Genomic DNA, 26,909 nt, shown 5'->3' with positions numbered 1-26,909 from the left:
AGATGACACATCCCCTCAACGTGCTCTTTATATATTGAATGGTGTGCACCAAATCTCCTATCCTTGCTGGTTGCAGCCAGCACAGTGACAGAAACAAGAACACTCTTGAATGACAGCAGTCAGCAAATCCAAAAAATAGTGAAATGCAGTTGTGTATCTTTGGTTCCTACTCCAGACATGATGCAGGACTTCAGTACTTGGAAATCTTTGTTAAGCAGGCCGAAAAGAAGATGTAACCTGTTCTTCCAGTCACGCCTTACTACTCACTTAGACCATTGCATGACAAAAGCTGTATTTGTAACTCTTAAAAGAGAAACACCAACCTTATGCGAGTTGGGTCTGCTGTGAAACAGCTGCTGGGACTGGTGTTGGTGTGGGTTGCTGTTGTGAGTCCCTGTGTCTCGGATGATACTGACCGTCTGTGACTTCGTGGGTCTAGAGATGATCAAATTCACTCTCTCCCCGCTCGCCTGTCAAATATTTAAAGCAAAATAAAGAAGTTGGTAGGATACTGATAATTAGCAGAGGGGAAGAAAATTATATGATGAAACAAGAAGACAGCAGAACTTGTTTTCCAGTTCCTGGGGGTGCCACAGATTTCTCATACTGCACAGTCCTTTACTCAATTCTTGCTGCAGTTCCCCCTAGAACAGAGAGGACACTAAGACTCCTTCTTTTCGCCTGGTGTTACCTCTGCATCACCTGGAAATTCTTCGCAAAAAGGACTAATTCTCTCCATGTTATGAAGCTTCAAACATTAAAAACAAACAAAAAACCATTTGCAGCCTCTACGAATTTGTGCAATGTGTTATCAATAAAAGAAGAAATGCACACATGATGGCTCCAGGATCTGCAGATTTTTGTCAAAAGCTCTGAATACCTTTGGTATATCCCAAAGAAACTTCAGAGAAAGATGTCACATATGAGCAGACCAACAAATTCTGGAGATGTGGGAATATCAGGAGACTCAGATAATAGATGTTAAATGAAGTATCAACACTTACCGTTGATTTAAAAACATACCTCAAGAGAAAAAAGTTACCCACTGTAACATTCTGACCATTTCACTGTATCCTGAAACTGGGAAACTGGCATTAAAATCCCCAGGATCATTGTTATTTTCCTTTAACTGCAATGGAAGCTCTTAAAATGATACCTGAAACATGTATTTACAACTCATTTGAATCGTGGTTCCCTATTTGGTGCTGAAACTTGGGTTAACCAAAGGCAATTGCACTGGACTGCAAGACCCCGCTACTGGTCTATTCCAACTTTACCAAAAACAAAGTGTTTTTTCCCAACATCCCGTCAGCGGCAAGCAGCAACGTGCTGCAGCTGTTTCCTTACAGACTAGGAGACAGGTGGGGCGTAGAGGTTTTCCTGCAGGAATAGGAAGGGGACACGTGCTTGATTGTGTAATGCTTTGGGTAATATTTGTGATCAGAGCAGAGCCAGCCATTTGGAACAGCCCTTTCTGAACACTCAGGAAATGAATTTTACTGCACAGGACCAATGGAAGACCAACTTTGTGTTCCTAGCTGCCACCTCTTGCTTCTATGAAGCCTGGCAAACCATTTTCCTAGTCCAGCCCCCCAATTCAATGCACAGGTAAATCAATACAAAACAATGCCCACTTTCATAGGTCTCACTAAGTGTAGATCAAAAAAAGTAAGTGTAAATCAAAACTGGATACACAAATATAATAATAGTTTTCCTTTTTTTTTTTTGGCTAAGCAGTAAGCTACATGGTACTCACATGAGCACCCTTCTAACATTCAGGCTGCATGCTAGGGAAGACTAATGAATGCACTTTTCACTTCTAATGAGATGAACTTCATATGCAAGGTGCCAAAGCAGACCCTGTTTTGCAGCATTATTTCCAGAACACGTATCACAGCAAACTTTTTTTTCAGGCTTTTAGGTATTACACACAAGCTGCTTTGTCTGGGACAGACTCGACCCCAGGCTTCGCACAAGACACAAGAACTAGGGTTTCAGGGAGGGAATGCAATTTACCTGTATAACCTGAGCAGCAAGCTCTGGCGTCCCGTGCTTCAAGTCGTGCCCGTTGATGGCAAGCACTCGGTCGTTGCTGCAGAGCCTGCCATCCTGAGCAGCCAATCCTCCTTCCAAGAGGTCAAGAATGAAGACTCCTGGCTCATCTGTCCTGCGAACGAGTTTAATGCCAAGCTGCTCGCTGGAGTCGCGTTTGTGCAGCGTGACTTGGAAGCTGTCCTCCCTCGAGGAGGAGGTGGTGGTGGTCTCGGCGTGGCCGTGTGTGCGGCTCCCGAAGCGCCTCTCTCTCAGCACGGTGAGGTGCAGCACCGTGCAAGGCTGCGACAGCACAGCTCGAGCGTGGTTGTGGGACACGTTGCTGATGTCAAAGCTATTCACCTGAAAAAAAAAAGAAAAAAAGGTCAGAATGCTGTTCTTATGTGTTTACTTGTTCCTCGTTATGGACATAAAGTCCTCTTCAAACTAAATTCAGAGGTCTCTGCAAAATCCAAGAAAACCTACCCTGAGCAACCTACTTATCTGCTTGTACTGGGCATCTGCTCTCTTCAGACACAGACACAGACACAGATTTCTAGGTTGGAAGAGACCTCAAGATCATCGAGTCCAACCTCCGACCTAACACTAAGTACTCCACTAAACCATATCGCTAAGCTCTACATCTAAACGTCATTTAAAGACCTCCAGGGATGGTGACTCCACCACCTCCCTGGGCAGCCCGTTCCAATGCTTAATAACCCTTTCGGTAAAGAAGTACTTCCTAACATCCAACCTAAAACTCCCCAGTCGCAACTTTCACCCATTCCCCCTCGTCCTGTCACCAGGCACGTGGGAGAACAGACCAATCCCCACCTCACTACAGCCTCCTTTAAGGTAACTGTAGAGAGCGATAAGGTCGCCCCTGAGCCTCCTCTTCTCCAGGCTGAACAAGCCCAGCTCCCTCAGCCGCTCCTTGTAAGACTTGTTCTCCAGACCCCTCACCAGCTTGGTCGCCCTTCTCTGGACTCGCTCGAGCACGTCCATGTCCTTCCTGTAGCGAGGGGCCCAAAACTGAACACAGTACTCGAGGTGCGGCCTCACCAGAGCCGAGTACAGGGGCACAATCACCTCCCTAGACCTGCTGGCCACACTGCTTCTTATACAGGCCAGGATGCTGTTGGCCTTCTTGGCCACCTGAGCACACTGCTGGCTCATATTCAGCCGACTATCAACCAATACTCCCAGGTCCTTCTCGGCCAGGCAGCTTTCCAGCCACTCATCTCCCAGCCTGTAGCTCTGCTTGGGGTTGTTGCGCCCCAGGTGCAGGACCCGGCACTTGGCCTTGTTGAACTTCATACAGTTGACCTCAGCCCATCGCTCCAGCCTATCCAGATCCTCCTGCAGAGCCTTCCTGCCCTCGAGCAGATCGACACACGCACTTAGCTTGGTGTCATCTGCAAACTTACTGAGGGTGCACTGGACGCCCTCATCCAGATCATCGATAAAGATATTAAAGAGGACCGGCCCCAGTACCGAGCCCTGGGGGACACCACTAGTGACCAGCCTCCAACCAGATTTGACTCCATTCACCACAACTCTCTGGGCCCGGCTATCCAGCCAGTTTCTAACCCAGCGAAGCGTACGCCAGTCCAAGCCCCAAGCAGCCAGTTTCTTGAGGAGAATGTTGTGGGGAACGGTGTCAAAAGCCTTACTGAGGTCAAGGTAAACCACATCCACAGCCTTTCCCTCATCCACCAAGCGCGTCACTTTGTCATAGAAGGAGATCAGGTTCGTCAAGCAGGACCTGCCTTTCATAAACCCATGCTGACTGGGCCTGATCACCTGCTTGCCCTGCAAGTGCCGCGTGATGACACTCAAGATAATCTGCTCCATGAGCTTTCCTGGCACTGAGGTCAAACTTACAGGCCTATAGTTCCCCGGGTCTGCCCTCTGGCCCTTCTTATAGATGGGCATCACATTGGCTAGCCGCCAGTCAACTGGGACCTCCCCCGATAGCCAGGACTGCCGATAAATGATGGAAAGCGGCTCGGCCAGCTCCTCTGCCAGTTCTTTCAGTACCCTTGGGTGCATCCCATCCGGCCCCATCGACTTGCGCACATCCAAGCTCCGTAGCAGGTCGCCAACCATTTCCTCATGAATAGCGAAGGGATGCTTAAGCAAGGGATCCTTTGGCTAAGCATCCTTCCATCCTTTTCTGCAAACCCACTTTGGCTGCTCAGTCTACAAACCTACTTCCCACAAAGGTGACAACGTCACTCGAATGGTGAACACCCTCCACCCTCTTACTCCATGGTTTTTGTTCTCCAGGTCTCCTGTACTCCTTAGAACTTTACCTAGTTTGTTCTCCAGAACAAGAACTCATGTGTCCTTTCAGCATCATCTCATGTGTGCTTTCAGCTTTCATCTCATGTGTGCTTTCAGCATCAAGCTCATTATCACTTAAATCTATAAAAATAATAGCTATAAAAAGAATTCACCCAAATCTCTGAGGAAAGCTTACATCTAACAATATTCAGTACTTCCACAAAGCAAAAAAAAATTAAAAAAATTGAAATCCAGAATATTTAAATATATTCATTAAGACAGAAGATAAGGCGGTTTTAATGGGTCTGAAGCCTTAGCATGAACTTAGGAGCTTTTCCATTGACTTCAGTAGAGGTCAGAATCTCAGACTTGCAACCTGTATCGTTCAAAATTCAGTTGTAAATGAAAACCAAACTAAGCTCTCCCTCTCTATCCACAAGAATTCTGTTTGTTATGTGGCCCACTGATGCAAAGATCAGTTATCCTCAGTCATCTCTTCCACTGGAAAGTTAAGGTAAAAAACGACAGTGCAATGAGAGTTAGCAGAAAACAGGACCACCACAAAAGCTAGCAGAAAAGCAGTATTTGCCTTCTTCTGTGGTGTAAGAAGGGGTTCAGAGTTAACACTGAAATATCATTCTTGGCACATATTATTGTGCCCTGATGGAAGAGCCCCTGCCCACATGATTTAAGTAGAAAAAAAAATACCCAAAAGGAATGTATACTAAATTACAAAAATTGATGCCAAATATCTATACCAAAAAAAAAAATCATAAAAAAAACACACAAAAAAAACCAGAAAAAACTAGGAAGAGAAGGATCCAAAAATCTATGTACAATAACCATCACATTTACATCACACATCTGAGCTGAGGGGCTTTGGGCGGCCGATCCTGAGCAATGCAGCCACTGCCCCCAGACCAGATGTAACCTTGAGCGGAGGGAGGGGAGGCACAGCTTGAAGAAATAACATGTAAAGCTGCCACCAGCGAAATCCACCAGGGCTCATCTGTCAGAGCCCTTAAATTAAATTTAGTTTTATTTTTAGCTGTCGCTAGCTAAAGTAAATACATAAAATATGGAAGCCTGCAAAGGGCGTACAAGAATATATGCAATAAAATTTAATTCTTCTTTCTACAAGGCAGTTCACAGTTCCAGAATAAAACAGCCTTAGCATTCCTTGTGAAAACAGATTCTCATTAGAACATATTTTACATAAATTGCTGCCACAGTCCAGCATAAAAAAGGGACAATTTGTAGAGCACTTTTAGGCACCTATCTGTATGTCATACACAATGTGCACTTGCTTGTAGCAGTTACTAAATGTTGCTCCCCTCAATATTAAAAGGGGATCTTAAAAGTCAAATCTTGTTTGACTGGGCAAGAAAACGCTATGTTTCACCCCGTAGTCCTTCCTGGCTTTCTTTTAGTCCTTTACTGCTCATAAAAAGTCTTTGAAGACATTTTCAGAAATAACTGACTGAAGCTTGTACTGAGCCATGTCTAACCCTATGCCTAATTACATCTGTACAGACCAAGCCTGGTAATTTTAACACAACAGCTCAGCACCTGCACAGGCAAATCTAAAGCAACAGAGATATTGTATCTTCCAAAAACTTTTGCTTTTACCTCCCGCACCTCATCCTCACGGTGACAAAAGGACTCCGACGAGCACTTTCCTAGCATCTGACAGCCTCAGTGTCAGCACATGGATAGGGAGAACACACTGCAGCTTATAAATCCTATTTATAGTCAATTTATTGCCACTTATGGCTTTGGAAACCATAATTGACACCTGCCCAAATGGCAAGGATTTCCAAAGCTTCAGTGACAGGGTCCCTATTCTGCAACCAACGAGAGCCCTTGAGTATGGGAATAGATTAGGCAGCATTCAGTCAGTGTCTGCAACTGCTCGTTAAAAAGGCAACATTTTGGAAGCCCCTTGGGTTACTCTCTTGGCCAGCTACTCTCCTGACACTCAAAGAGAGGAAAAGGCACATTTCTCAAAACAGACTATTTTCTGAAGTGCAAACTAATTTTATTCTAAGTGTAACTACAATACTTAAGCTACTTCCCCCTCCTGGGTTTCAAAAAAATTGAAATGAAAAAGGCTGATACTACTTTTGGACTGATCTTAGGCTATCAGATCAAAAGCAAGCATTTTTAGTGAAGTCATTTTGAAATGATGGCAATATGTCTGTTTCAGGTGGAATGATTCAAAAACAGAAGAAAGGTGGAGGACTATCTTGTTTATGTAGAATTCAATTACTGCCGTTCTTCAGAGTACTGTACTTAACCCCTGCCCCAACACAAAATCAATAGAATTAGATCATTTTACATTGTCTGTGGCTAGTAACTTAAAACAGTAACAAAAATACACATTTTATCATAACCAAATTAAATTCTAATAGTTTGATTTTTCAGAAAAATATTTAGAGCACTTTGCTTCAAATCATGCCAGTGAAGAACATCACTGACTCTCTCTTTTATAAATACTGAAAGATGCAGATGAGCTGCAGAGGCTTTTGGAAGGTAACATTGAAGCCAGATTAAAATAGTAATTCAGATAAAGTCAGTCTTACAACCCACAAATTGCTTTTCACATGGGACAAATCATGCCAACTTGTTACCCAGAAGCACCCTTTGGTTTCCTTGGAAAGCATGCGTAAAGTTGAAATAAAGAGCAGACCCACAACATTTGAAAACAGAAAAATATGCTCATGTTTTAAAAATTGATAAGAGATGCTAAGGAGGAAAACTAATTCTGGGGGCTGATCCCATGAACCCCACCAAGCATCACAGCCAAAAGTGCTAGAACAACAGGCTCTGCTCTGAATATTAATTGGCCTTCCAACCGATAATTGCAAAGCTAGCATTTACACAGCATAAGTCTGACAAGGAAAATCTCCCATCTCATTTAACAGACAGTTCTGCAACAACTGAATGGAAAGAAAGCAGACAGAATATGTAATGAGATTCCATACTTGAAGTATTTGGTCTCCAGCAAGAAGTCTTCCATCTCTGGCAATGATCCCATCCCGATAAACCTCTTGAATAACAATGTTGATCAAAGGCGTTTCATTGCCACCCACTATGCTAATTCCTAATTCAATATAAGGATTGGACCGATGAATTTCAATAGTAGTGATCTCTCCTTCAGGCAAGGTAGGTGGCTGTTGGTTTGCTGTCAATTAAAAAAAAAAAGAAAAAGAAGATTAATGTCTTTTATACCGCATTCACTTTCAACAAAGCAAATCACCAGAGGACAAGACGGGCACGACACACAACAATGGTTTAATAACAAACTAAATAAGTGTGACTGGATTATTCCACTATTTGTTGGGACACCCATGTCATTTGAAGTAATCTACAGCATCTTAGTAGCATCCATGCTTTGTGAAATGGGGTTATTTGTTTTTCGAAAAGGATATTCTGAACCCTTTGGGTCCTGTCCTTTATCATAAATTTCAAATGCTTTCCAATTTGATCACCTGTGGGGTACACCCTGCAGAGCATGTCTTTACCATGCTTCTTCATTGGCTGCTGTTCCACCTGAATTAAGTGTTAACAGGTGCCAAGGAGGAGCCCGTTTATGAAGCAAACGTGGAGACAACTACAGAGGAAAAGGTGGGATGCTAAGGGACAGCAAATACACAGGGAAAGGAAGGGCAAAAGACCACCTTCTTCTGCAGTAAGGCCCAGTGCTTCCTCTCTAAAATCCCAGATGCTAGAGGCATTACTGCTAGTTCGATGCAGGTGGATGCAGGAGCTACTCAGCTGTCTTTTTGTCCGAGCAGGACAGTACTCCGTGTGCAGGAAGCCTGCTGATCCGGGCAGGGGAGCCAAGAGGGGAGAAGGGAAAAGAAATCTCATCTTAGGAAACAACTTTTGTAGTTTTACAGAAAATTCACGGCTTCAGTCTCACTGCCAGTAGACTGACATGAGCTATTGCATAGCGCGTGTGTGTAGCACGCAGCACCGTGACATCTGGTACACACACACAGACACTTCTTTCCTTCCTAACTGTGATCTTAGCCCAGCTGCATACTTGCCATAATGGAAACCCACTAGCATTTCTCCAGGAATTGCAAGAGAAAGAGCAGAAAATGAAGATGTGCATTTACGGTCCACAAAGAGGAAAGCTCTGACACCGTAACCGCTTCTACATCTGATAAAAGCAACCTGTAACAGGGTTGAGAAGATAGCTGATGACATACTGTCTGTTCCTGTGTTCTCTTCAAAAGAAGGATTGTCGATGCTGGGCTCATCTCCCCAGGTGGAAAGGGCGGGTGTGAAGTTTTGCTCGGCCGGCACCACTCCCTGATCTGCGTCCGGAGACACGCTGCTGGGCTGCTCCGTCCCACTAGGACCCGTCTCACCCTCGGCTTCTGCTTGCAGCTTGCTCGCTTTCCGTCTCTCCAGAGCCACCCTTCGATGGGAAGCCCCGGGGCACCTGTGAAGGAAACATTTATACCACACATCAAGTCTGCAGCATGAAACACCCCAGTTCTCCAGCCAGCAATATCAGTCTTTTGCAAAGCCACAGCTTTAAAGGAATCATAAGAAATGTTAAATGCACTGGATTTTACTGCCAAAATGCATGTCAGCGGACAGCACCCCAAAATAAGACTGCCTTCTTCACAAAATTTCCACTACGAAGTGTTCTGGCCATGAACTAAATGTGCTGTGATGCATTCTGAGTGTGGCCTTGTTTGCTATGTATATTTCAGTTTCTGGAAGATAAATCTTTTTGAAAAGACTGAACAGGATCAGAACAAAATTCCACAGAAGAGGAGCCCTGCTCCAAAACACATTTGAGCATCCCCTGAAGCCATCACCCTTGACCTTAGTAACCCAAGAAAGAAACTACATTTTCTTGGAGCCACCTGGGGAAGGAAAGAGAGAGATGAAAAGTTTACCTACACTGCAATCTAGGTATTAAAGTACTGAAAAATGTAACACCTGACATTTGCACAAAAAGTTTAAAGTAATTAGCAGCTCTGCTCATGATCTCTTGAATCTGCAGAGAGTCTTTCATTCTCCATCTTCCCTTTTTTTCTTCCTGACTTCACATGGAAGGTCCAGCTTTTTGCTTACCCCCAAGTAACAATCCACCATGAGGATTTTATTCTTTCCATTGTAAACTGATTTTCATGAGTTCCTATTATTCCTAAGGCTGTTTCATGCCTGTCCTGGTTTCAGTTAGGACAGAGTTAATTTTCCTCCTAGTAGCTGGCAGGGTGCTATGTTTTGGATTAGGATGAGAAGAGCGCTGATAACATGCTGATGTTTTAATTGTTGTAGAGCAGTGCTTACACCAAGCCAAGGACTTTTCAGCCTCGCTCTGTCCTGCTAGCGAGCAGGCTAGGGATGCAGCAGGAGCTGGGAGGGGACAGACCCAGGACAGCTGACCCAAACTGGCCAAAGGGGTATTCCATACCATCTGACGTCATGCTGAACAATATATAGGGGTGGCTAGCCGGGGTGGAGGGGTGGCCGGCTGCTCAGGGATAGGCTGGGCATCGGTCAACGGGTGGTGAGCAATTGCATTGTGCATCACTTATTTTGTACACATTATTACTATTAATACTATTATTATTATTATTATTGTTGTTATTCTTTTCCCTGTCTTAATAAACTGTCTTTATCTCAACTCACAGGCTTCACTTTCCCGTTTCTCTCCCCCATCCCGGAGAGGGAGGGGGGAGGGTGAGCGAACGGCTGTGTGGTGTTTGACTGCCAGCCGGGCTAAACCACAACAATGCCCTACAGTATTTGACATCCTCCTTAAAGCTTCTGCTTTTGGAGCTGCTGACCACATAAAGATGCTCATACTGTAGCAGTGCAAAAAAAAAGGAACCACGTTCTTGAAAGGACTCCTTGTCTAGCATCTGGACAGATTGTTACACTCAAAGAAATTCTTTGTTTGCAACAGGAGAAGAAATGTGTTAACAGAGTAAAAGGCGCCAAAAGTCTAATGATGCCCTAACTTGTTAAACTGGAATGCTTTTAGAATCACAACATGCTGATATTCTACGAAGGGGATTTGATAATTATATGGTTAGACTGTTTTGACATGAGGGATTTTGAAGAAATGCTAACAAAGTTACTCAGCTCTGAAGAATTTCGATAAAAACACCTGTATAGATTTTGTGACCCCCTCAGCAGTTATACACACATAAAGTGAGACTGACATATATAAATGTATATATATATAATAACAATCATGATTTGTAAGTTTTGAAGAATGAAATAACCAAAATGTGCTGTGAAATGTACGTGAATACATAAATTAGAGGCAATTCACATTATGAAATGACACATTTCAGACATTATTTCTTGCGGCTTTCCCCAAGATGATTTGCTTTGCACCTGCTAGTCATCTTTAAACTTAAGAAAGTGCAGGCAGGAAAGATGAAAATTACTTGACAGGTTTTGCTTTGTGAAAAAGTTTATCTGATTTTAATGAAGCACAAATGTGCTTCTTGGGCTTGCTTCGGCAATAATTACTATATAAAATCTGGCATAGAGAGACTGATCGGCCAAAAAGGGTTGAAAAAAACGTAAAAAATCAGGCTGGTCTCAATTTAATCTGGTGGCCTGAGACATAAAGTTGCAGGTGAAACTCAGCAGGATTTTTTTATTGTTGACCATTTCACTACACAAACCTCAAAGCAAGAATCCCAGAAGGCCAAGAAAAGGCAAGAGGCAACCCCTCAAAGCAAATGCTTGACTTCTTGTTGTGGTTTAGCCCGGCTGGCAGCCAAACACCACACAGCCGTTCACTCACCTTCCCCCCTCCCTCTCCGGGATGGGGGAGAGAAACGGGAAAGTGAAGCCTGTGAGTTGAGATAAAGACAGTTTATTAAGACAGGGAAAAGAATAACAACAATAATAATAATAATAATAATAGTATTAATAGTAATAATGTGTACAAAATAAGTGATGCACAATGCAATTGCTCACCACCCGTTGACCGATGCCCAGCCTATCCCCGAGCAGCCGGCCACCCCTCCACCCCGGCTAGCCACCCCTATATATTGTTCAGCATGACGTCAGATGGTATGGAATACCCCTTTGGCCAGTTTGGGTCAGCTGTCCTGGGTCTGTCCCCTCCCAGCTTCTGCTGCATCCCTAGCCTGCTCGCTAGCAGGACAGAGCGAGGCTGAAAAGTCCTTGGCTTGGTGTAAGCACTGCTCTACAACAATTAAAACATCAGCATGTTATCAGCGCTCTTCCCATTCTAATCCAAAACATAGCACCCTGCCAGCTACTAGGAGGAAAATTAACTCTGTCCTAACTGAAACCAGGACACTTCTACACTACTTTATCTTGATGGGTTAGCCTCACGCTCCTCCAAAATCTTAGCATTGCCAACAGGAAAAAGAAGAAAAAAAAAGAAATAATAAAGAAAAAACTCCACTATCACTCACATGGGAAGGGGAAAGGCTCTTGTGGAGGAAACACCTTATTTACTGAGAGCTCTGACAAGGTTAGGCCAAGGCCACCCTGCATTGCATGTCTTTGCTGTCCCTGAACTGCTCTGCTACAGGTGTGGTGATTTTAGGCTAAGAAGTGAATGAATTGCTCAAAATTGATGCTGTCAGATGATGATGCTTCAATCCCATGGAGCCTGGAGGCTGGAGTCCAGCCTTGCTGGACTACTTCTGTGGATCAGACACTTCCTTATGCATCTTCCACCAAAACAAGGCCCGTGGATCACGGAGGAGCAGGTGTAGGTGGCTACGCTCACCTTGCAAGCCTGTTTTGTTTGTTTGTTTGTTGTTTTTTTAAGCTGTAACAAAACAGGACAGAACAAAACCCATCCTTGGCGGCGTCCTGTTTCTGTCAAAGCTTTCCAAGCTGTAGACAGGTTCTCCCCCACCCTCGTTCACAGAGCACATTCCCCCATCATTGTTTGGCAGCTGATTAAAGTCGTCACGCGAAATATAAATAGGTTTGAGGTTTATTTTTGCCAATGCTATTTCATTATCATTTCAAAGGCTAACAGCGAGAAATGTAAACAACCTCCTGAGCGCACCTACATAGCTCAATGGGATCCCTTTAATGCAACACTTGACAAGACAAAAATAAAAAATAAAAAAATAAAAAATTAATTCTGGTAACAGATTCCTCTCTTCTGCCCCAAATGAATCAGTAACTAACAGGCTAACACTTTCAGCCTGGTAAAGTGGAGCTGCATGGCCAGGAAAGGAGCTGTCTGGTAGAGACATCAACTCACAGGATGCCAGTTCCCAGCTCTTTAAACATGATATTCCACCTACTGAGCAGCAAAAGATGGTATTGGTATTCAAGCACATTTATAAGAGTTTTCATTTCCTCTTGCAACATAAAAATGTATTTATTGGCAGTAGGAAGGTATTATTCACAAACGGTGAAACCATACCATACAGCAGTTGTAACAGATAGCAAGTGCCAATAAACCTCTAAAGGTGCACAACTTCACTAACACTGTTTTTACCAAATGCTTGGGATAAAGAGCATTTTTGACGAAATCTTGTAACAAGTTCTGTACACAGATGGATGTCTTGGAATCAAAGCTAGCATCAGAGATTCCTTTTATGAGTACAGGAATCCATTCTCTTACAACAAATGGCATAAGGAAGGACTTGAGACTGAAATGTCTCTTCCAGGAATGGCATTTCATATTTACCTACAAAGCCAAAATAACTTGGCTACAAGCGAGAAGAAAAGAAGGCACGTTTTTCTAAAACATGCAGAAGTTATTTCTTTCATGAATGCCTAAGAGTAGCAATGCTGAAACAACCAGCTAAAGGACCTAAGTGATATAATTTATCAGGGAACTTTAGGGGTGGCTGTTTGTGGGATGTAAAATGAGCTTCTGCTTGTATGTGTAATTTTTATCTTCAACCTCTCTTAATCCATACCAGATTGTTACTTATTTATATATGTACTTTAAAACAGCCAAGTCTGATGGTTTCTCATTTAAAAGCTGACTTCTTGGAACACCAGCAGCAATCCCTCTCTGCAGATAAAAAGAGCTTTCATACAAAATTAAGATGTAGTTTATAATGTATTCCGTGGAATAACAGTAGGGGCTTGAAAAACACATTTGCTCACTGCCTACTGAAAAGAAAGATTTCATTGTAACTTACACCATCAGTTTCTGCCCAGTCTAGAGTTTTGATAAAAGCAAACACACCAAACAGCCTCAAACTATTTGCACTAAATTGTTTTCCAAGTACGAGCTGAATTTAAGCAAAGATTGCAGAGAAGCAGCTGAAATGCCTGTGCTATTGCTCAAAAAAACTATGCCAGCAAAGCGACTTTAAACAGTAATTTTGGCAAGATTTACAGCTGCAATTCAGAGTAAAACATGTTGCCTCTTTGGAAAGCACAGTGTTTGGGGTTTGTTTCTTTTGCCAGGGGAAGACAATAAAAGAAAAAAAGTAAAGAAGCACTAGGAGTTAACTAGATTTGGGAACCAAGAGGATTTGGGGAAAAAAAAATCAAAACAAAAACACACAGACACAAGGAAGAGGGCTTTTGTTCCATATTGTTTCTTACATCTAATGATTTGAGGAGCCTACAAGGAGCCAGGGGGCCTTCAGAGCAGAAACCAACCCCAGGCAGATTCTTCTCTTTTCCAGCAATGGAAAAAGACCTTGGCAACATGGAGAAGCCCTGAATATGTTGTATAAGAAAGTATAAGAAATGTGTAAGAAAGGACAGTCCAAAAGAGGGTTAAATTCTGCAGATCCTTTTCAACTCTCTTGGTGTTAAAAGCAGAAGTGTAGGGACAGTGCTTGTAGCTGGCATGAGAACGGGTGAAAGGAAAATAACCCAGAAGCACTAGAATAAACACCAAAATAAGACAGATTTCCAAGCTTTTGAATGATAAGTATTCGCATTTATACAACTAATTTGCCTGGAGGTCTTCTAAATCTAAACCTGTACATTAAGCATGCTAATTGACACACAGTGAGTAGCTCAATAATTTCTTCATATTCAGAAAATACAATCTTTTTTAAAGTTCAAATCTAGCCTTCCACAAAATTGGCTTGAATTTTAGCCTCAACGTTAAAACATTCGGAAAAATGTCCCCATCCAAAATAACAACTTAAACTACCAGAATAGAACATAGGGGAAAATTGAAGCCTGACTCAAAAGGAATACATAAACATGATATTTAACCCTCTTATTAAAAAGTCGTACAAATTTAGGAATATGGTTTTGTACAGTGGAATTTGTTCAGGTCTGAATCATCTGTAAGAATTAACTGAATCAAAATCACACAGAAAAAGCCCTATGAATTTTTCCGGATTTTGTTCTGATAAATTGCCTTTGATATTTAGAAGTGGAATTGGCACCTACTTTACTAAACATTACCAATTTTTCTATTTCAACTGACAGAGAAAAACAGTACAACCCAGCATTATTATGCGTTTTTTCCTTTAAGGCAGATTATGTTCACCGTGTTCAACTTTGAAAGCCACATTTCCCAAATGAACCTGGCAAAACTGAAAGATCGATAAATCATTAATATTTTCTTTAAGCAACAAGGTACCATGAAATACAATTAGTGACCATGAAGCAATCACATTTGTGTATCATGCCTCTTATTTCGAGAGCAGCTTGCGGTAACCTTGCACTCTGAGTTGCCTGGTGGATATTATGACATTTCTTCCAGCTTTTATGCTCAAAGGGAGCCAATTATAACAACACTGGAAAACCTGAGTGTGAATGTTTTTAAACTCCCCAAACTAACCAAACATGTTCCATTTCTTAGAAATGCAAACTAGTTATATAAATGCTTACTGAGACTCGTTTATATTAATCTATACTAAAAATTACAGTAACACTGAATTTTATATTTCTTTGCTACATTTAATAATCAGTAACAGGATTTTGCTAGATTCACTAATCCACATGAAATCAAATTCAAGCTACACAGTTAATGCCATCTTTTATGTCAGCAATGATAATTACTGGTGTTCAGATGTTTGCAAATAAACTTAATTGAAAACTGAAAATCACCATGTACTCAAAATGCACATCCGCATCCCAAGACAAGAGAAGGAATTCAAGATGAGCAGCCTGCGACTGAAAGCTTTTTCCAGCTGACAAACAGGAAAAGCTCGCGATTCTGCTCACGCAGATTTCATAATAATCTTGTGCATTAGGTAAATGAGTATTTCACATATATCTGAGGCGAGCATACACAGTGTTCCATGTACAAAGAAGTTACGTCTCCTTGCTGTAAATAGCCCCTATGTCACTCAAAGAGATGCCAGTAAAGAAAAATGGACTGAAAAGGTGAGGGAAATGGCAGTGAGAAACTAGAAGTTGAAGTAAACACGTAGCAGGAGTCTTGCTTGCATTCTGGCTTTTATAAAAATCTATTCAGTTTAATGTTGGGATTATAAACCTAACAGTTAGGCTGTCTCTCCCACCTCCTTCCAAGTGATCATATAGATCAGAAGTGATTTGCCTGGAGGAAACAAGCAAGAACCTAAGCTAACACATGGAAATGTGGAGATTTAAAAAAAAGAAAAGGGGTGGGAGAAGGAACAAGAAAGGCTGCTCATTTGTACCTGTACATCCCTAACACGGACACCACACAGGTATACGGCCCTGCTGTGGGTACAACAACCAGCAAAACCCAGGCAACTCCATGCTCACCACAGACTGCAGGGATGCTGAACGTCCTGCACGTCCGTGATCCTCGCAGCTCTTGGAAGCATCTGGGGCTTAGAGCAAGATGGAAGAGGCTGTGCTGGAAATACGCACCTGAACAAGTTGTTTGAATGAGTCTGGACCGGACTGAGGGCAGGAGGAGGAGGAGGCACACAGCTAATACTACCTGCATTTTGCGGACAGCATTATGAAAGAAAACCTCTCCCGTGTCACACTGCAGCCACTGTTATTTCTCCCTCTGGGCCTCTGGTTTGAAGCCCATGGAGATAGCTTATTGTCCAAAGAGCAGACACAGGTGGACCTACCAAGCCAGGAAGCATCCTGCATGAAACAGGTAACTTCTGAAGCTCAGCATGATTTAAAAATAATAATAATAATAAAAATTAAATAAAACAAAGCAGGTAACAACAAAGCCTGTGATGAAGTTCATGTGGAATGGAAATGAAAAAACCTCATCTCAGCCTGGTGACTGAGAAGAGAAGGGTTAGAACATGCACCTTCCCCTTTTGCCAAGAGTCACCAGGCAATATGCTTGTTTTTACCATCACTGCTGACAAATGCTCCCTTGCTGAGTTTTTTTTCTTTAGTGCATTTTGTCTATGTATGTACAACAGATATGCACGATGCCTACTCTTCTGCTTTTGAAGCTTTTTTGCAGGGACAGGTATATGTTTTTCTGAAACCTCTTTCTGCAAAGTGAACACAGGTTTTGAAAGTTAAACATAATATGTGATCTGAATTGAAGGTACAAATAATGCTGAGTTCTACACAGGAAATATTTTCTGATATCAGATGCAATTCACTTGAACAGAATCCTTTGAAAGCAGAGGCATTGCCTTAGAATACATTATTTCCTTCTCTACATAATTTTTCACTATTCTCCTCTTGTAATTTCTTAAATCTCTTTAGCAGTTTAAAAATGTGTTACTTGGTCTAGATGTGCATAATATTTTTTAGCACTGACTCACAATTCCATTATGTTTTAGATTTAACATAAATGGTATGCCCAATGTCAATGCTATGTCACAGCTCATGTAATAAAATAATTAAAAAAACACAACTATTTGCTTATAAAAATATCCTCCAAACTACAGAGAAAACAAAAGCAGTAAAGTGCACCCCTCAAAACAGGTTTAATGTTTGTCCATGAGAAAAGTGACATTGCTTTCCACAGAAGGATGAAACATCTCCATGTAGAAGTACCTCATGCAGTCAAGGGAGGCTTTCCTTTGATGGAAGAACTAAGTGCACTTGTCTACACAATCTGAAATATTACTCTATCTGAATTTGACAAGCTTTTTTCCCTTTTTCTACCACACCCTCCTTTCAGTATTTAAATGCTTTGAGTAGGAAGGCATAAAAGAGAAGAACTTTAAATCATTAATAGTTCAGAATAAGCCCTCCCCCCCCCCAAAAAAAAAAAATCCTGGAAAAAAAGCATGGCATAAATACACAACATATAGTCAACCTGTGAACAGATTTTTTAAAAAAATCTTAAAACAACAACAGAAGAACAGGTCTTGCAGGAGTTTCAAGAGACACATTGTCCATTTGCCTATCTCAAGGCAGAATTAGTGCTGCCATAACTATTCCTGGCAAAGGTTGGTTTAATGTGTTTGTGAACACTTCTGAAAGTGGAGAATACACAACCACCCCCAAGCAATCTATGCCAGTGCCAGACTGTTTTTATTTTGTTTTTACCTAAAATCTGAACTAAATTTCCTTTGTTCCTATTGCACTGTTTCCTTCCTCTTTGCAGACATGGCTTGCATTTCTCTCATTCCCCTCTTGCCTCCTCCCTGTATTTATTTTCTCCTGCCTTAAATAACCCCATTTTCTTCCACCTTTTCAAGACCTCCACTGACTTGCGTTGTCCTCTGCACGTGTTCCCCACCATTCTTGCAGTGTGATGTCCAGAACTGGATCCAGTACTCTGGCTGTGCTCAGTTATGAACTGATCATTTCCTACATGCTCTATCGTAAGTTTCAAAGCCACCACAACCCCTCTCCCCCCTTCACCCCCAGTTTACATGAATCAGTCTACCAAGTGTGTAAGTATTCGTCTACCAATGCCATCATCTGCATGGCTCACCTGTTTTTGAGATGTGCCGCCAGGTCACATCGCTGCATGACCTCCTGGCATACTGACGAGAAGGGGCACAGAACAAATAACTTGTCTAACAGTTTATGAACAAGGATGCTGGATTTTTTGCAGAGTTTAAAATGGAGTCTTTTTCGATCCAGCGGGCAGAAATCCTTCTCCTGCAGGAAGTTCCTTAGGCACTTGTAGCAGAAAGTGTGTCCGCAGGGAGTGTCCAATGGCTGCAACAAGGGCTGAAGGCAAATGTGGCAGACCAAGTCGTCATCCACTTCATTCTGGTAGTTGTACAGGTGGTTCTCCCTTGTCCAGTGCTGCTGGCCGCACTCGAAGCACAAGGGGTTCAAGGAGGCATTCTGCTCCACCGAAGCCATCTCGTCACCTGTTGTCCCCATCGCGCACCTAGGAACGCGGAGTGCTCCTCCTCCTCCTCCTCCTCATAGGATGGGTTTGCTCTGAAAATGGGACTTCCCTTCTTCAGTTAAGTGTCACTTTCTGCAGCAAATAAGGAAATAAAAATCATTAGTACCAAACGAAGTATGAAAGTTCTTGTCAGAGCTATTGACTTGTTCGGGGTTTACCAAACCCGCTAAGGAACAACAGATTAAGAGAACATTTTTGGTTTGTGTACATTTGTTGTGGATAAGAGCAATGAAAAAATATGCCAGTGTGATTCGTTTTACAACAAACATTTTACAGCTCTGTACCAGCTGCTCCACTGCACAGCTTTCACCTGCAAGAGGAGCAGCTTGTTGAGAGCAAGGACATCACGTTATGCAATGTCACACCAGATGCATGCGATCAGCGTCTAGCACAAAAACACTCCATTGAGGAACACTGGTTATATGACCAAGTAATTAATTTTGTTCTTTAATATGCGATTATGATTTTATTCAGCAATCTGGTCCTACTCTTCCTTCTGGATTTTGTGTATTAATGTAGAATATTACACATTAAAGGTCTCAATATTTTGTACTAAATGTAACAGAAGTGATTGCTTACCCTGTTACTTCCATTAGTAATATTGAGTATATGCCACCACTTACCTCCAGGTTCTCTCTGTGGATTCATTCCTACACAGCTAAGAGGGGCTGATTCTATGCAGTATGACACATTTGATTTAGTACAGAGGCCAGAAGTAAAAACACAGAATAAACTGATCATATGAAGTGAGTGGTTCCAAGCAACTAACCTGTTTTGCTGTGTATCTAACAAAATTAAAATTACAACATACTCAACGTGACAATAATCACACCAGTCAAAGGACTGTAGATCTGCCACTATGGAATTTATTTTTTAAACTTTAAAAGTTATTAAACTTTGCCTTAAAATAGCCCCATGGTCAGGAAACTGTACAACCATCAGTCTACAGTTTCAGAATCTTTACCCCTCCCAACCTTATTTATTCTTCTCTCTTGCACAAAATCACATTGCTTGAATCTTTTAACAGGATGATTTACAAAACAAAACAAGCTTTCTCACATTTTTAAGAGACCTGCTAATTAGTTAGTTTCAGTAAATGTTCTCACTCAAAAATAAAAATCAAATTTGAGCAATTCCTATTTTGTGCCTGAATTCTTTATTACAGTTCAGCCAAGCAGCACTCACGAGAGAGACTGGCTGTATTCTAACAGGGTAATCGCAAGCTTACAGTGAAATGAAAACTGCTATTTTTCTAGCAGCACAAGACCATCATCTTTATCTTTAGCTGCTGAAACGTAGTCATAACCACATTCCCAAATTCATGTGGAACACATGCATTTCGCTATGTTGTACATTTAAGAGAATTCCTGTTTCAGTTTTTGCCCCTTAACCTCACACAGCCAAGCAAAAGACTTAGAGCACATTTTGCAAGGATTATTATATCCTTTGACGCAAAAAGGATTAAATAGTAATTTGTAATCCAGGATTCTATTCTGCTGTGGAAATTGATGCTCTTCATTGCCCTGCCTTGTAGCAGATAATGTACACCTTCTGGAAAGGATTTCAGGAGGGAATAGCACAGCAGTTCTTTGTTACTGGAGACTAAGAATGCAAAATGAGACCCCAAAAGAGATTACTCAAAACCAGTCTTAAACACATTATGTAAAAATTCAAAGATTGGAAAGCAGATAAGGAGCCCAGCACACAGAGCCCTCATGCACAAACTGCAGCTCTACACCAGCATGCTCCTGCTTCCAGATAAGTATGGAAGGAAGGCGACTCACCTAATGGCTCTTCTTTATGAGATGCAAAATAAACCAGCTCGGTGTTCTAGAAAAACACTGCATAGATTCGTGACTTTACCAAATGCTTTTGCCCTGTGGAGCATTAGGCAAACCAGCACAGCCAGCGAGCATGTGGTGCCTGATGCTCTGCAGTCAGCTGCACTGGCGGCACGACCAGTGTGCAGAAGGGGCTCAGAAAGCTGGTGTAAGGGTATGTTGTCCAAATGTGTGGACAATGATGTGTTACGTGTCCAAACTGCTCCTACTGCTGATGAAGACCAGGACTCCTCCTTCTCCAAGTAACCAAGACCCCAACATCCCATCCTACATCAGTGAGGCTACAGAAATGCCCCGGGACCATCCTGTGCATTCCAGTTGCAGACTTCTGAGCACTGCGAATTCACAGAATGACAGAATGGTTTGGGTTGGAAGGGACCTTAAAGCCCACCCAGTTCCAACCCCCTGCCATGGGCAGGGACACCTCCCACCAGACCAGGTTGCTCAAAGCCCCATCCAGCCTGGCCTTGAACACCTCCAGGGATGGGGCAGCCACAGCTTCTCTGGGCAGCCTCTGCCAGGGCCTCACCACCCTCACAGTAAAGAACCTCTTCCTAATGTCTAATCTAAATCTACCCTCTCTTAGGAACAGTTCCTTCAAAAGGAACAGGCTTCCAGCACTTCTGTCCTGTGAGGTCCGTGTTACTCACATTGCAGCCTTCTACAGAGTGAGACGTAGTGCTGTGCAGTAAATATACCTGCGGGATACCCGCTGTGGTTAAAGATACCAGCACCAGTCTTTTGAGAGGCTGTAATTAAATCCTTCTGTGTGCTAAACTTTTAAAATGGTTAATACAGATTGTGAACAAAAAGTAAAATAAGTAAAAGTTATTGAGACAACTGGCTTTCACCATCACATTTTCAATGTTCCTGCCGGCAGTCAGGGTGTGGATGCTCTTCTTGGGGGGTGGCAGCCTGGGCCCTGGGCAGGCGTGCTCCACCAGACCTATTTCTGCGGCTGCTGACGTTGCCTCTAGCTGCTTCCCAGTGCCACTAGTGCCAACGATCAATAACGATCATATAAGCTAACCTGAGCCCTTTTTCCACAGCTGATGACCTGAGAGCCCTTCCACAACCTCTCTGCAGGCAGAGCTGTGGTGGTGGCGGTGCCCTGCCAGAAGGCCCTGCCAGAAGGGAATGACAAACAGATGGCTCTGTCTTTGACCTGTGGGACCAACTGCAAAACGAATGTCTGTTCGTGGCTCAAACATGCCCTGCTTGTGTGCAGGACTGCTTCTTCTCTACCGGCAGAGCATCTTCTGAAAGAAAGACCTGCGCTGCTGGTCCTCCCCTCCTGGGAACTCCTGCCTGCCTCTGGATCTCACAGAGCATTTTCCCTTTTCTTCCCCACAACAGTTCAAACATTGCAGCACAGCTCACTGCAAGAAAGATAGTCCATTACAACTTAGAGATTAAAAAAACAAAACAACCAACAAACATACATACATACACACGCAGCGCCGAAAACCAAAAAACCCTAGGGAATTCTTCACTCCAGCACTGCTGCCTGCTTCCTGTGCTGCTGGTTGCATTTAGGACAAGCATATTCAATAACAGAAAAATTATTCACTGGGATTTGTATCGATTGTACACCACAGCTGCCTAATTATCTGTTCCAAGACTTTTCAGGGGCTGTTCCTAGTGCAAAATATCAACCGATCTACCAAGCCTACACACACAGTATTTATGGTTTGAGAGACAACTGGGACAGCAAGCAGTGTCTGAACTTCCCCCATGTAGAAGCACTGTACCCCTGAAATACACAACACCAGAGCACTGCCATTTATAATACCGTGCTTCACTCCTCTTCATACACCCCTTATATGGTTTATCTCTCATATCACTGCAGATTGTCAGCTCCACAGGATGGTATCAGCTCAGGAAAGCTGTGAATGTTAAAAATAGTCTGAATTAAAATAATAATAAAAAACAAAGGAGGGTGAAAGAGCCAGCCAGGACTGGTTATCAAGTCATGTAATTCCCTATAATAATTCACCTGGGACTTCATTACGACAGCAGAACAGTGCAAGTGGTGCCCTGCTCTCAGTTTTAAATCACAATTCATTTGGGACCTGGACGAGACTGGACATCCAACTGTGCATTTTTTTTATTTATGTATTTTTTATGCAGAGCATGCATGACAGCTACTTTAGGCTGAAAGGAGTAGCCTTATTCATAGGCTTCCTCTAGGTCTGATTTATTGGTGCAACTAACATTCTTTGGAGGAATTTCACAAAGTTTTCCAAAAGCATACGGTGTCAGGCTTCATACCTACATCAGATTTCATGATGTTTATTCCTTCCCTCTGGATGGGAATGATAAAAAAAAAAAAGAAACAAAAAAACCAACATACCACATGCAAAACAGAACTTGTATTACGTTTTTTGTTTGTTTTTCCACATAAGTCACAAATAGGTAACACCAATTTCAAGTTGGAGTTAATGGAAATATGTATTTTGCAATGAAAGCTATCAGACATTCAAGTAATCTATTTCTAATCTGCCTTATTAAAATCCTGGAGATTCAGATCCCTCGATCTGACCGTTCAAAATTCCACAAAAATACTGACCATACCGCAGCAGCAATAAGGGAAAATACCCATCTTACCAACTAAATCCCTCTTAAAACTATTCTAATAAGCCAGTTTCTTGTTCTGTTTAACGTGATATCCTCAAGCAAAATCCGAGATGGGAAGAACAGCCTTTAACGAGTGCCACCCTTAACAAAGTGATTAAACAAAGTGATGATGAGACAATGCCCACACATATTTCTTCTCATTTCAAGGCCAACGTGTGCTGGCTGGTTCTTCTCATCCGGGAGGGCTTGAAATTTTGCTGCCTGCTGACAGCACAGGGATGCCCCAGCATATCCCCTTCTTATTCCCTGTAGCAGAAAAGGGTGGAAAGAACTTATAACAACTACTATGAAATATGACCCTGAACTCGTAGAATCATAGAAAAAATAAGGTTGGAAAAGCCCTCCAAGATCATCTGGTCCAACCATCACCCTATCACCAATGTCACCCACTAAACCATGTCCCTAAGCACCACGTCCAACCTTTCTTTGAACACCCCCAGGGACGGTGACTCCACCACCTCCCTGGGCAACCCATCCCAATGCCTGACTGCTCTTTCTGAGAAGAAATGTCTCCTAATAGTTTTAACTGTTGAAGAGTAGTGCTCTTTGTTCAATTCTTTGTTTTAATTGTTGAAGAGTAGGGGCATGATGTTTCCATTTTTCCACTCATCACGGATATCGCCTGAATGCCAGGACTTTTCAACTATGATAGAGTGAGACTTGGCAACTCCATCAGCCAGTTTCCTCAGGACCCTGGGATTCATGTCATCAGGCCCCACAGACTTGTACCTGTTTAGATTCATCAGGTGGTCTCGAACCTGCTCTTCACTTACAGTGGGTGGGACTTTGCTCCCCTAGCCTCCATCTACGGGTTCAGGGAAATGAAAGACTTGGGAAGCCCGTCGACCAGTGCAGACGGAGGCAAAGAAGTTGCTGAGTACCTCAGCCTTCTCCATGTCTGCCGTTACCAATTACTCAGATATAGAAACTCACTCCTAGGATAATAAATTAGCCACCTCTAATCGCTTACACACTCCTATTTTCACCCCTCAGTCTATTTTCACAAATGTTAAAGGCGCATGGTGGCCCTCGGGGACTCCTCCTGTCACCCCAGCGCAGCAGCCCAAAGGAAGCTGGGTCCTCTCTTGTGCTCTTCCTCGAGGCTCTGTGCAGAAGGGATGCCACCTCTGGCACAAGGGCTGGGGGATGGGAAAGAAGCACTCACACAACCCCTGAGAATCGGCAACAGAGTTCTTTATTGCCGGGACATCTTGCAGGTGAGCCTGCGGGATGTCCGTGGTGTTTGGCGGCTCCAAGCTAATGCTTGGGATGGAGCCTGAGCGACGACTAGGGAGCTGGCCGGGCACTCCTGCGACGCTGTTGGTGCGCCCCGATGGCAGGTAGCAAAGACATGCCGGGGTCGTCCCAGGTCTGATCTGGCCGAGGTGGATCCACTTCCATTGCTTCCTCCACATCTTCTGGTGGATTCAGCTCCATGGGCTCCACGGTGCTTAGCAGAAGGATAAGCCAGTCCTTGCCCGGGACTGCCCAAACGGGATGCCTCCCGTCCGGAATATTTTCAGGCCAGGGTGCTGAACCAGGGACTCGTCCAGTTCCACCCCTAGGTCCCATGCCCCTGTCCGGTTGATTTTCACACATGGGTTCGACGCTGTTGTCTGCTTTACAGCCATGGCTGGGTCCCACACTGTGTTCTGGATGAGAGGCACACCTCTGCTCCCCGCAGATGTCTGCCTGATGCTCCCACCTTCGCTCCACACCACAGCTGTGCCTATGGTTAGGCCCAGGCCCCCTGTCACTGTATGCCTCAGGGGGCGGCCTGTTCCCCGCATCGCTGTGGTGCCAGTGGTACCGCCTGTGTGTGTCTGTGGGCTGCGCGCCAGAGGTCCCTCGGGCACTGGTGTCTCTTGTGCCCCAGACGCGATCCCTCTGCCCATGACACGTCTCTTTCTTATTAAGCGCACTCCTGCTCGGTGCTTCCTTAGACTGCATTGCTGTCCTCACACCGAGGAGGCCTGCTGCTCGCCTTGCTGCTTCGGCTCTTCTTCCTGCCGCACAAGCCGGCTGTCAGAGTGCCTAGAAGCTCAGCGAGTGGCGGGCCAGCTGCAGGGGTCCTGTTTTATAGGGCCCAGAGCAAAGGCAGGGCAGTGGTGGCCACTGTGACCTCAGCAAGCCTCTGTGATGGAGTGGCCCATGCGTGGCCAAAGGCGGCTGTGTTGGGAGCGGCCTGGAAGATGCCCTCACGTGGAAGAAGGAGGAGGGCTGGGGGGCTGAGGGCCCCTTTTCTGGGGCTGGCTCCCCCAGGCCATTTGGCTTGCCGGAGAGAAAGGCTGCCCCTTGACCACAAGGACTGCCCTGCACCTCCCATCCTGTGCCCTGGGTTTATTTTTAACACTGCTTTTTAGGTACTTTCATTCTATTCTTTACAGAAAAGAACAGAAGCAAGGTGCATCTTCAGCCCTAATTCCCATATGCGCTTTGTGCTCTGAGTGAAGCATTTCTTCCTCACATCACATCTAATCTAAATCTCCCCTCCATTTGTTCAAAGCCATTATTCCTTGTTCCATCACTACACTCCCTGATAGAGTCCCTCTCCAGCTTTCTTTTAGGCCACTTTTATGGGTTAGGTTAGGTGGCAAAACTGCAGGACCTTGCTATAAGACCTTGTTCCGCATGTTCCACGATGTTCTCCAGCTCAGGCTCCAGCTTCTCATCAGTGTAACATAGAATCACAGAAACATTAAGGTTGGAAAACACCTCCAAGATCATCTGGTCCAACTATTCCCCTGCCACCAACGTCACCCACTAAACCACGTCCCTAAGCACCACGTCCAACCTTTCCTTGAACACCCCCAGGGACAGTGACGCCACCACCTCCCTGGGCAACCCGTTCCAATGCCTGACTGCTCTTTCTGAGAAGAAATGTCTCCTCATTTCCAACCTAAACCTCCCCTAGAGCAACTTGAGTCCATTCCTTCTAGTTTCAACAGCTCATGACAGCAGCCCTTCCTCTCCTGGGACGTTTATTCCTGGCAGGAGGTGTAGGTCCTGCATCCTGAGGCCCAACTGCACCCTGACGTTTCCATTTTCCCTCGCTTTCACCCTCAGCCCCCTCATGATGGAGGGCAGGGGCTGCCACCCCCCACTCCCCTCCCGCTTCGCTACCTTCTTCTCCTCATAACCCCCCTGATTTAGAAACAGAGTCCTTCTGTTACAAATAAGGACCTGAAGCATGGGGTGAACCAAGTGACTTCCCAAAAATCTTCTAGAGAGTCTGGTTTGGGGCAAGAGGGAAGCGTGCTGTGCTGACCCCATGGCAGCAGCAGTTTCTTATGTATGGACAGCCTCTGGCACACATTCACCCCGAGCCCCGTAGGTTTTGTTTCTTCCACAGTTGCACGCTTCATTCTCAATTTCATCCTCCCCACCATGGCACATTAACGGGGAAGCATCCAGATGTCCCCAGCCCCATCCCTGTTCCCATCCCTGGCCCCAGCCCCAAAACCCTGGGGACTCCAGGGGCTGCAACTGGGGCAGCACCTGAAGGCGACTGGGGCAGACCCCCAAAATGTGCCCTTTTTTGTGTTTTTGCTGAGTTTGGGCCCATTTGCTCTCAGCCCTACAGGGCTGCCCTCCGGTTCTGCTTTCTGTTGGAAGCTGCTGTCTGGCTGCAGGTGCCTAATTAGCCAGGTGCTAATGAAGTGCATGCAAACACCCTTTTGACCCCAGCACAGGCAGTGGAAGGGGTGAAGGAGTTCAGGGCTGCACAGAGCTCTCACTTGGCTCTGGCAGCAGCGAAGGGACAAAAGCAGCAGCTGGGTGCTCCTGTTAGATGCTCCCCCTGGCCTTCATCCCCACTGGCTGCTTCTTCCTCCTGCACCCATGGCCTTCTGGATCAGGCATGTCCAAGCTGGACACGGGTGCTTGGACTGCTTTCTGAGGTCACCCACGTATCC

The 26,909-nt window shown here is 44.1% G+C and overlaps 1 protein-coding gene across 2 annotated transcripts in view; it reads right to left on the bottom strand.

Moving 5' to 3' along the window:
• Positions 1 to 26,909, bottom strand: part of LNX2 (ligand of numb-protein X 2) — a 65,064-nt gene that overhangs the window by 10,763 nt on the left and 27,392 nt on the right. For both annotated transcript variants that reach the window (XM_040543915.1, XM_040543916.1), the window contains exons 2-6: positions 18,089 to 18,589; positions 8,535 to 8,770; positions 7,302 to 7,501; positions 2,017 to 2,394; positions 324 to 470 (exon numbers count right to left, since the gene is read on the bottom strand). In XM_040543915.1, the coding sequence (XP_040399849.1) occupies positions 324 to 470; positions 2,017 to 2,394; positions 7,302 to 7,501; positions 8,535 to 8,770; positions 18,089 to 18,489 (1,362 nt within the window). In that variant the 5' untranslated portion in view covers positions 18,490 to 18,589. The remainder of the gene's footprint in view (positions 1 to 323; positions 471 to 2,016; positions 2,395 to 7,301; positions 7,502 to 8,534; positions 8,771 to 18,088; positions 18,590 to 26,909) is intronic.

The sequence above is a fragment of the Cygnus olor genome, chromosome 1 (genome assembly GCF_009769625.2).
Source record: "Cygnus olor isolate bCygOlo1 chromosome 1, bCygOlo1.pri.v2, whole genome shotgun sequence".
NCBI lineage: Eukaryota > Metazoa > Chordata > Aves > Anseriformes > Anatidae > Cygnus > Cygnus olor.
Note: the sequence above shows the minus strand (reverse complement) of the source record. Positions and strands in the feature narration are given on the sequence as shown.